The sequence below is a fragment of the Bufo gargarizans genome, chromosome 3, assembly GCF_014858855.1.
Source record: "Bufo gargarizans isolate SCDJY-AF-19 chromosome 3, ASM1485885v1, whole genome shotgun sequence".
NCBI lineage: Eukaryota > Metazoa > Chordata > Amphibia > Anura > Bufonidae > Bufo > Bufo gargarizans.
In genome coordinates, this window is record NC_058082.1 from 401,668,818 (window position 1) to 401,680,430 (window position 11,613).

The window sequence follows — 11,613 nt, forward strand, 5'->3', positions numbered from 1 at the left end:
TAATTTTTTTCAGTATTGTTACGGTATCTAAAGCTGAAATCTACCTAATAATATGGTCAGAGTGAATTCACGTGGACATAAACCAACGACTTCTCCAGAAGACACTACCGAACGTCGCCGAGGAGTAGATACATCAGTGTGCGACGTACTACTGGCAGTCAACGTACGCTTGCAAACTACACTTCCCATCACGCCTAGCATCGCGTCCCTGCAGTGTAGCGGCCACGTGACGACGCTTCCGCCAATCAGAGGTGGTGGAGGTGTGGTCTGCGTTGTGTGTGCCGGTGGTAGTAGGCCCCGGTGAGTTAGCATCCGTGGTTCCTGAGCTCTGCACCGTGTTCTGTATCGCCATGTTTCTGACACGGTCCGAGTATGACAGGTAAGAAGGAGAGGCGGATGGGTCGGCAGGAAAGCTGCTCACTAATGCGCCCTGTACGTGCTGGTTCACACTGGCCGCGTTAGAGGCGGCAGGATTCTCACTGGCAATGCTGTTCTCATTTCCAGAGAATGAAAGTAACCCTTTCACTGCTGGTCCCTGGAATCCTCCCTTTCATTTTCTATCTGCCGCCAGCAGCCCTGCATTGCCATAGGCGGCAGCAGTGTGTCTAGAGCTTTATATATTCACCAGAACTGGAGACTAGGGGTCTTGTATGTCACCTGTGCTGAGGCCCCGCTCTCCATCCTTTATGGGGAAACAGGCACATTGGTTAAAGGGGGGAGCCCTGTGATCCATTATTACTTAGGTATGTGCTTTGTGGGTGTCCTTTGTGATGCAGGGATGTCACCAGTGCTTATGTTTAAAGATGGCGACCTATGTGACAGCCAGTCTTGGCCTGTTGAGGTGACGTCACTGTGGTGGCCTGCCGTGATCATGTGACTGGTAAGGTAAGTTCGTTAGAAGGGGTTTATTTTTCCTTCACATTATACACTGCTGCAGCGCAGAGGTGTCCGGGACTGGACCTGCTGTGCATACACGCCTATGTTCACTCTCGTGGTCCTGGCCTCTTTCACACGGGCGAGATTGCCGCACGGGTGCAATGCATGAGGTGAACACATTGCACCCGCACTGAATCCGGACCCATTCATTTCTATGGGGCTGTGCACATGAGCAGTGATTTTCACGCATCACTTGTGAGTTGTGTGAAAATCGCAGCATGTTCTATATTGTGCGTTTTCCACGCAACACAGGCCTCTTAGAAGTGAATGGGGCTGCGTGAAAATCGCAAGAATCCGCAAGCAAGTGCGTATGCGGTGTGATTTTCACGCATTGTTGCTAGGAGATGATCAGGATGAGGACCCGATCTTTATTATTTTCTCTTATAACATGGTTATAAGGGAAAATAATAGCATTCTTAATACAAAATACATAGTACAATAGGGCTGGAGGGGTTAAAAAATAAATAAATGAATTGTTCGCGCAGCCCGGCTTCTCTTCTGTCTTCTTCTTTGAGGAAAAGGACCTGTGGTGACGTCATTGCACTCATCACGATACATCACCATGGTGATGTATCGTGATGAGTGCAATGACGTCACCACAGGTCCTTTTCCTCAAAGAAGAAGACAGAAAAGAAGCCGGGCTGCGCGAACAATTAATATTTTTTTAACCCCTCCAGTCCTATTTTACTAAGCATTCTGTATTAAGAATGCTATTATTTTCCCTTATGACCATGTTATATGGAAAAACAAAAAAAAATCTACAGAACACCCATCCCAAACCCGAACTTCTGTGAAGAAGCCCAGGTTCGGGTCTGGGTACCAAACATGCCGATTTTTCTCACGCGGGTGCAAACTGCATTAAAACATTTTGCACTCACGGGGTAAAATCGCGCATTTTCCCGCATCTGTTCCCGCAACGCCCGTGTGAACCCAGCCTTATTGTTGTGTACAAGCACGGCCACCGCTGCTGGATTGGAGGGTGATTGTAACAATGGAAACGAGCAGTGATGGAAAAATTAATCCAGCCAGCAAAGGAAGCAATATGGGCATGTAGAATACATTGGTAAGGGTACTTTCACACTTGCGTTGTTTGATTCCGGCAGGCAGTTCCGTTGCCTGAACTGACTGCCTGATCAGGCAAACTGTATGCAAACGGATGTCATTTTTTCTGACTGATCAGACATTTTTCTGACTGATCAGGATCCTGATCAGTCAGAAAAATGCCTGATCTGTCAGAAAAATGCATTGCAATACCGGATCCGTTTTTCCGGTGTCATCAGGCAAAACGGATCTGTTTTTTTTTTTTTTTTCATTTTTAAAGGTCTGCGCATGCGCAGACCAGAAGGACGGATCCGGCATTCCGGTATTTTGAATGCCGGATCCGGCATTCAGGCAAGTCTTCAGTTTTTTCGCCGGAGAGAAAACCGTAGCATGCTACGGTTTTCTCTTTTGCCTGATCAGTCAAAACGACTGAACTGAAGACATCCTGATGCAAACTGAACGGATTACTCTCCATTCAGAATGCGTGGGGATAAAACTGATCAGTTCTTTTCCGGTATAGAGCCCCTGTGACGGAACTCTATGCCGGAAAAGAAAAACGCAAGTGTGAAAGTACCCTAAGTGCATTGTATTAAGGCTTAGTGAAGTGAGACAACCCCTTTAATGCATGGATCTGTTGTACCAGAGCTAGTGACTTTCAGTTTCCATTATAACGTGTTCTTTCTCCTCTCTCCTTTAGGGGGGTTAATACGTTCTCTCCAGAAGGCAGGCTTTTTCAAGTAGAATATGCCATTGAAGCTATAAAGGTAGTCACCATTTCTTCCTTTAGAATACCTTTCTGAACAGAAAGTGAAAGTAAATCTGCAAGTCATCCTTCTCCTGATGAGGAGGCGTTTATCTGAATGCTTCCAGCCTACATAGATGCTGCCATTGTACTTTTTATATATGTTTACACATTTTGTGTGGTACTTTTTTTTTATTTTCATTTTTTTAAAGTAGTAAAAATGCCTGATTAACATTCATGTCTACTTGAGTTTTTTTGCTGTCTTTTTCAGACTTTTTAAAAAAAAATTTTTTAGAAAGAGAGGCGTTTTATGCCGGTCTTTGATATCCCCTGTGATGCCGGAGGATGCGCTTATGACTAGGCGCAGGCTTCACCTTAAATTAGGTGCATCCTCCAGCAGTCCGTGGACTAAAGCCTGTATTACGTTAAAAGATTTTGCAGGCGATTGAAGCTTTCCTTCCCAGCAATTGCCTTCTCGTTAGTGGAGGAGACTGCTGCTATTACATGTAGCAATTTCCTTAACAGTATGAGGAGGAGCAATTGCTAAATGCCATTGCTCGGGCCCATACTTAATTGTTTGCCGGCAGTGGATTGTAATTAGACACCACGATCTGCCGCCAGCAAACAATGATTTTTAAGCATTCTTAAAAATCTGGATTGCCCGATGAATGAGCGTCTGCTTGTTCGTCAGGTAATCAGCAGTAGTATTACACTGCCAGATCATCACTAACAAGCGTCCCTACTACAGGAGACTAGTGTTATTAATACTGAATGTGCCGCGGTGATGGTGAGGATGGTGTAAAAATGCAACATGCGCCTAAATTTAAGTGCATGGGTGTTCAAAAAGTCACTAAATGCTGGCATGCAATTTTTACACCAGTTCCGGACGTATGGGAGTGTGTCTTATCGCTAGCCTTTTCTTTGATGTTTTTCCTCTATAGAGAAGTTTGTGAAAATGCTGAGAGCTCCAGCGTGCTGCATCTTTGAATAGAAGCCAGAAAGACCCAAAAAAGCCAAGTAATAAATAAAAAAAACCAACAAAGGCTACTTTCACACTGGCGTTTTGGCTTTCCGTTGGCGAGATCCGTTCAGGGCTCTCACAAGCGGTCCAAAACCGATCAGTTTTGCCCTAATGCATTCTGAATGGAAGAGGGTCCGCTCAGAATGCATCCATTTCTGAGACGGACACCAAAACGCTGCCTTCAGCGTTTTTCTGTCCGCGATGTGGTGCGGAGCAATGCAGATCCGTCCTGGCACACAATGTAAGTCAATGGAGACGGATCCGTTTTCTCTGACACAATAGAAAACAAATCCGTCCCCCCTTTGACTTTCAATGGTGTTCATGACTGATCCATCATGGCTATAGAAGACCTAATACAACCAGATCCGTTCATGATGGATGCAAGCTGTTGTATCATGGTAACAGAAGTGTTTTTGCAGATCCATGACGGATTCGCAAAAAACGCTAATGTGAAAGGAGCCTATGGGGATGTTAAGATCTCATTTTTGCTGTACGTCAAGCCGATACATCTGTAAACAGAAAAAAAGTAAAGAAATAAATGGCTTGACGTACCCGGAGACCATAATTGGGCTGACATGGTTCAGAAGTGCTTGCTTTTGACTCAGTTTGTCTCTGTTCACATTTCTGTACTTTCCTTTGCAGGACAGAATAGCGTAGCATACCACGCTTTTCTGTCCTGCGGGGGAAAAAATAAAGAAAATACGTTTCCATCCATTAAATGTATCTGTTTTTATCCAGATATTTCCTGCTTCCTTTGATGCACTAAGTCTTTCTTTAAAAAATAAATAAAGGTTTCACAAAAACATATACTTTTTTTTAGTTAAAGGGATTCTATCACCAGGATTAACGCTATAGCGATATTTATATGTGCCCATCAGTCTCCTTGCTGTGTTTAAAATGATCCCACTGTTACTGCTCTGTGTGTGTTAGATCCTTATAAAAACTGATCTTAGTGATATGTAAATTACCTTGGTCAGGAGCCCAAGGGGTTGTCCCACATCTGTTGGAGCCCAGCCGCGCCCATCGATCCGGAGCCCAGCACCGCCTACCACTTAATTTATTCACCCCACTTGCCCTGACGTAATTTCTTCTCAGTGCCGTAGTCTCGCACAGGCGCAGTGGACACTGTAGTCTGCGCCCGTGTGGACTGCTGGCACCGGCTTCGACGAGTCAACTGCGCATGCGCCGGCTCCCTTTTCCGGTGTCAGCGTGGTGCGCAGTTGACTCGTCAAAGCCGGTGCCAGTAGTTCGCACGGGCGCATACTACAGTGTCCACTGCGCCTGTGCGAGACTACGGCACTGAGAAGAAATTACGTCAGGGCAAGTGGGGTGAATAAATTAAGTGGTAGGCGGTGCTGGGCTCCGGATCGATGGGCGCGGCTGGGCTCCAACAGATGTGGGACAACCCCTTGGGCTCCTGACCAAGGTAATTTACATATCACTAAGATCAGTTTTTATAAGGATCTAACACACACAGAGCAGTAACAGTGGGATCATTTTAAACACAGCAAGGAGACTGATGGGCACATATAAATATCGCTATAGCGTTAATCCTGGTGACAGAATCCCTTTAAAGTAGACAAACGTGTTGAAACGTACGCACATCTGTCAAACGTAGACGTTAAGGATAGATAACCACAAAATTGCATACATTTGTGTTGTTTTTATTTTTTTGCTGTATGGCTAAATGATGATACCACTTGACCTACAGCAGACGTGAGATGTAAGCCCTTAGCCTTCCGTTTTTCTTTGTAAAGTATTATGCATAAAGGCATTGTCTGATATTAGGCTGAAGTATTTGTGCTATCAACTAACCGTTTTCTGGGGCTGCCTCCACATTACTAGGACTGTGTAATGAAATGATTGCGCTACATTGTGAGTTTTATGTCATTACGCTCTGTATTATGCAGCTTGGCTCCACAGCCATTGGTATCCAGACGTCGGAGGGAGTATGTCTTGCTGTCGAGAAGAGAATCACATCATCTCTGATGGAGCCCAACAGCATTGAGAAGATTGTAGAGATAGATGCCCATATAGGTAAATAGCAGGTCATGGCAATACTGGAACATGGGACCGGGTCATTCATATTAATCAGTCGCCAGCTTAGAACCAATAAAATACAGGAATATGGGTATTGTAAAAAGAAAAAAAATATAAAAATGGGAAACATACTAGTGTGAACTAAGCTTAATAATTGGGAACCTGTCACCTGGATCTGAGCAGATTGATACACATTTCTATGGAAACTTATACAGTAAAACTATGAGTCCAATGATTGACAACTTCCCGGGATTACTGGTCTTCAATAGCTATGTCAGTGATTAGGACCACCCACTGGACTCCTAAACATAAGCAGAGCTTTAAATCCCCTGGAAATTCTGTCAGTCTGCTCATCTCGCCTTCCTCTAAAACAGGATCTGCATGGTCCTATGATAATCCCTGTTCCCTTAGGCCCCTTTCACACAAGCGAGTTTTCCGCGCGGGTGCAATGTGTAACGTGAACGCATAGCACCTGCACTGAATCCTGACCCATTCATTTCAATGGGTCTGTGTACATGAGCTGTTTTTTTTTTTTCATGCATCAGTTCTGCCTTGCGTGAAAAACGCAGCATGTTCTATATTCTGCCTTTTTCACGCAGCCCTGGGCCCCATAGAAGTGAATGGGTCTTCTGTGAAAAACACATTTCATCCGGAAGCAAGTGCGGATGCCATGCGTTTTTCACTGATGGTTGCTAAGAGATGTTGTTTGTAATCCTTCAGGTTTTTTATCAAGTGCGTCAATGCATCAAAACGCATTGCACCGGAGTGGAAAATACTGAACGCAGACAAAACTGACTGAACTTGCTTGCAAAATGGTGCGAGTTTCACAAAACGCACCATGAGCACATCTGGAGCCAATCCGTCACGCTCGTGTGAAAGAGGCCTAAGTGTTTTATTACCATTTCCTTCTAATCTAGGCTTTTTTGTTCCCGTACAGGTTGCGCCATGAGTGGACTGATTGCAGATGCAAAGACATTAATTGATAAAGCAAGAGTTGAAACCCAGGTAAGATGTTGTCTCCTTGTCCCATTGCTATCTCTTCTGGATGATTTTTTTTGGGGGTACTTGCACTGTATTTTTATGGCTCTTCTAGAATCACTGGTTCACATATAATGAGACAATGACTGTAGAGAGCGTCACACAGGCCGTGTCTAACCTAGCATTGCAGTTTGGGGAAGAAGATGCCGATCCTGGAGCAATGGCAAGTACTACATGCTGGGGACATACTTCTAACTTGATTTGGACAGTTTTGCTTCAATTTTTTATTTTTTTTATTTTAGAGTCGACCATTTGGAGTTGCTTTACTGTTTGGTGGAGCAGATGAGAAAGGGCCACAGCTGTAAGTCTGCATATTGTAACTTGTGCAATTGCAATTGATGTATATATTGTGCAATTGCAATTGATGTATATAGATTAGTTCTGTATAACTGGAATATATATGCTGTCCTCGTGTCCTACAGCTTTCACATGGATCCTTCTGGGACTTTTGTACAATGCGATGCCCGCGCTATTGGCTCTGCATCTGAAGGGGCACAAAGCTCATTACAGGAGGTCTATCATAAGGTGAGCCTAAAGCATGCTAACGTCTATGCATTACAGGAAGACTTGCTATGTTTTTTTTAGAGAAATTGTCCAAGTCAATTTTTTTTTATATTTTTAAAGGCTTTAAAAAAAAAAAAAAAACTTCCACTCACCTTCCTGAAACTGTCTCTGCCTTGCTGTTCTGTCCCGTACAAGGCTTTGCTCTAATGACTGTAGTGGTGCTGTGCCTGTATACCACGTTTGACTGCTGCAGCCAATCCCTGGCCTCAGCAATGTGGTGTATACAACTGCTAGTCACCTGCAGTATACGGGCACTTCATCGCTGCACCCAGAGACCATAACAGGAGTCATTCATTATTCATCTAGCCAGAAACATTCTATGGTAGTTAATAAGCTGGAAAGTATCATTTATATTTTCCATAAAGGTGTGCTCTGGTTATAGATCGGTCATCAATATCGGAAGGAAGTCTGTCGACTGCAAAATAGTGTTTAAGCTAGCCACAATGCCTGTTAGGAGCGTACCTCACATAACCACTGCTTCCAAATGTGATCATACAATCTAGAGAAAACATGGTCATGTGCAAATTAGAGCACAAGGCCAGGCCTAAGCTGCTTGTTGCACCATAGCGGCAGACAATGCGACTGCTATGGGGCCCAGGGATCACCCCCTCTTCTACTGGGGGTGAAAACTTGGTCAGGACTCTACCCTCTAAAGGAACAACTTTTAGCAAATGAAGCAGTGAAAAAATGGCCTAAGGGTCACTGAAAAGGGTTTATGCAGAAACCCCTCTTTCCTGTGTGGGGGGCCTGCTTTGATCCTTGCTTTAGGGCCCTTACTTCTCTATGTACGCCATTGGCTCCACCAATTTTGCCTCAGCTTGATTTGACTTGGTCAGGTGCAATGACGCTGGGAAGCCTGACTCTGTGGATCAAACCAAAGAGAGGTGCAAGAAGGCAAAAGCGGAGGAGCTATGATGCACCAAGCAGTTCGGGCTTGTCCTTGCGCACTGAATAGCTAATTTGGATATGGGTGACGACATGAATTTCTCCAGATTTCAGGATCACATTTGGCAGCAAAGGTATGTGTACAGTGCAGGGTAGCAGCCCCATTAGGCATTTTGGTTAGTTTTAAAGGGAACCTGTCACAGTAAACATGATGTTTGTGCTGCAGGTAGAATGTTATAGAGCAGCAGGAGCTGAGCAGACTGATAGTTTTATGGGAAAATATTCAATATAACTTGTCATTTATACATTAAAAATTTCTGGGCTTTGCAGTCAAGGAGGGGGTCCTATCAGTGACTGACAGCCTTCCCTCTATAACTGTGTATACAGAGATGGCTGTCAATCACTTCACTTCAAAGCCCAGAATGAGCAGGAATTTAAATGTATAAATGACAAGTTATCTTGAATCTTTTCTCATAAAAACGATATATCCTTCAGCTGTAACATGCTGCCTGCACCTCAGACACCATGTTCAGTGTGACAGGTTCCACTTTAAGACATGCTACACATCTAAAATGCCAACAATAAGAACATAATTTCATAAATCTGTGTTTGTCATTGATGCATGGGAAAGGCCCAGTTTCTTGCAATGAATGCTAATATACTGTACATGCAAAGGTAATGTATCAATTTAAGTTCCTGCCAGACAAAAAAAAAACTTTAAACGTGTTGTCCCATTAAGTCAGCTTATGTCCTATTCACACCATAGGGAAATAGTGCCTAATTGGCAGGGACCGCTGGGGCCCCTGGTGATCAAGAGCACGTGGGCCCGTGCTTCTTCCACTTGAATAGAGCAGCAGTTACGCATGCATTTTGCCTCTGCTATCTCCGGCAGCCTCAGAGTGGAATAGAGAGTACAAGCATTCGGCTATCTTCAGCAGCTTCATAGAGCTGAATGGAGCAGCAGGGGCCCCAGTGGTGATGGGGGATAAGCTTTCTTAATGGAACAACCCCTTTATTTCATTTACTCACTTATATACTGCTGCCATAATCCACAGACATTATCATCACTAGCCCAGTGGAGCTCACAATCTCTAAATTTCCTGTCAGTGTGTCTTTTAAGTGTGGGAGGAAACCTGAGTACCTGGGGGAAGCCCATGTAAATTCAGGGAGAACGTACAAACTCCATACAGAGGTCGGATTTGAACCAAGGACCCCAATGCTGCAAGTAGTGTTGAGCGAAGCGTGCTTCAGATCATAGACCCATCTCCGTACAGCATTCAGATGTATGGGCTTCGCAAGAGTAAATTACTTATGCCCAAAGTCTCGTGAGACTTCGTTGTATAACTTCGGACTTCGATCATTCAACTTAAAAACCATTTTAAAACTGGGATCCGAAGTCTGCTTTGATCAAAGCCAACTTCTGATCCTAGTTTTAAACATAACTGATTTCACCTCCGCGAAGCCCATACAGGTCTCCGTACAGCATTCAAACGAAATTTTGAACAAAGCGACTTCGGACCTGTCATCTGAAGCACGCTTCGCTCAACACTAGCTGCAAAGCACCTCTGAACAATATGAAGTAAAGTACAGGTTGATGCTACCATGGCTGCAGTGTAAAAGCAGAGACTATATATACAGCAGCACACTGCTCCATGCACACACATGGAAACACCAGAAATGTGGATAGATCTGAATTGCATTACTGCTATATTTCCTATAAGAAAATTAGAAGCTCTTTGTGTAGATTTTTGATCAAAATTGTGTTGGGCCCATCTACTGGGGACAAAGTGGCTCCCCTGGGCATACTTTGTGTTTTTTATGAAGTCTTTGTATTTCCACCTTCCTGAGAATGTCCAACTGATTCAGGAGCATAGCTTGTCCTGTGCTTCAGAAGTCCATTGAAATGTAGGTTGGACACAATCGGGACGACTAATCCACTGCTAAACACGCGTTACATTATGAAGAATAATAATCATTCTATTGCGGTATGCTATGTGAGCGCTAACCAAAATGCATTTTTCTTTCAAGTCAATGACACTGAAAGAAGCCATCAAGTCATCACTCACAATCCTAAAGCAGGTGATGGAAGAAAAACTGAATGCCACAAACATTGAGGTTGGTTTTGTAAGCAAATTCTGCAGTGTGCTAAATTTCAGTTTGTCATATGTATGTGAAGTCTTGTGTGTTTTACCACTGCCTTCAGGAAGTGGACACAGATTGCTTCACTGATGTAAAAAGCTCAGCCGCTGTAGAGAGCAGAATGCGCTTTGGACGGGGAGGGGGTCTATCCAATGAGCTATTCTGGTTGCCAGTGGCTATATTTGGGGGATTCTTTGTTGACATCAATCACACTCACAGCAGCTGCTCAGTCCATCTCCTTGCTGGTCTTTACCTCCCAACAACTGTCATTCTTTACCTCCCCTCTTCAGCTTGCCACAGTAGAGCCTGGGAAGAAGTTTCACATGTACTGCAAGGAAGAGCTGGAAGAGGTTATCAAGGACATCTGAGCATCATCTCTAGCTAAAATCTCCAGAACTGATTGGACCACAGCTGCCGGTTCCTGTGATAAATTTCCATAGTTTTTTTTTTATGATTGTATCTGTATATACATACAGGTTCCAGGTGTCTCAAATAAACCCTTTTCTTATTCTTGAGTATGGTCTTGTATTAGCCATGTGTGATAGCCCAAGGTATACCGCATGTACGTAGCCATTATTGGTTTCTGAAGCGCAAATGTTAGAGACAGATCTATTTTATTCTCTTTAAGCAGATTATCCACATACATGAAAAATTCCAGTTCACGTAACGATAGTGCTGTGGTTCAGAACCAGTATGAAGTGTTCTTGTCCACTTCAAATAAAATAGGTGGATATTTGAGGTGCACAATTGCAATTCCCCAATGATTTGTCCTGTCACTAGGTCTGGTTCATGCTGGAATTATATACCGGCATATTTTAGTGCAGATTGTTTGCATAAGGCCTCTTGCACACTACCGTTGTTTGAATCCGCATCCGAGCCACCGTTTTGGCGGCTCTTATGCGGACCCATTCACTTCAATGGGGGCGCAAAAGATGCGGACAGCACTGCGTGTGCTGTCAGCATCCGTTGCTCTGTTCCGCGGCCCCGCTAAAAAAATATAACATGTCCTTGTCTTTGCGGACAAGAATAGGCATTATATTGACAGCCGCACGTTCCGTTCCGCAAATTGCGGAAGGCACATGGGCGGCTTCCATTTTTTGCGGACCGCAAAAAATGGCACGTCGTGTGCATGAGGCCTATAACTTAGGCTACTTTTTCCTAATATTGTTAAATCAAGTACTCCCTACTCAAACAAATGGCATCAAAG

General features: G+C 44.0%; 1 protein-coding gene across 1 annotated transcript; it reads left to right on the top strand.

Moving 5' to 3' along the window:
* The first annotated feature begins 236 nt into the window (after nt 1-236).
* PSMA5 (proteasome 20S subunit alpha 5) lies at nt 237-10,921 on the top strand. The gene is made up of 9 exons (XM_044288319.1): nt 237-379; nt 2,675-2,741; nt 5,651-5,777; nt 6,718-6,785; nt 6,874-6,981; nt 7,061-7,119; nt 7,241-7,343; nt 10,296-10,382; nt 10,697-10,921. The coding sequence occupies exons 1-9, from the start codon at nt 351-353 to the stop codon at nt 10,772-10,774; spliced, it is 726 nt and encodes a 241-aa protein (XP_044144254.1). The 5' UTR covers nt 237-350; the 3' UTR covers nt 10,775-10,921.
* Nucleotides 10,922-11,613: the final 692 nt, after the last annotated feature.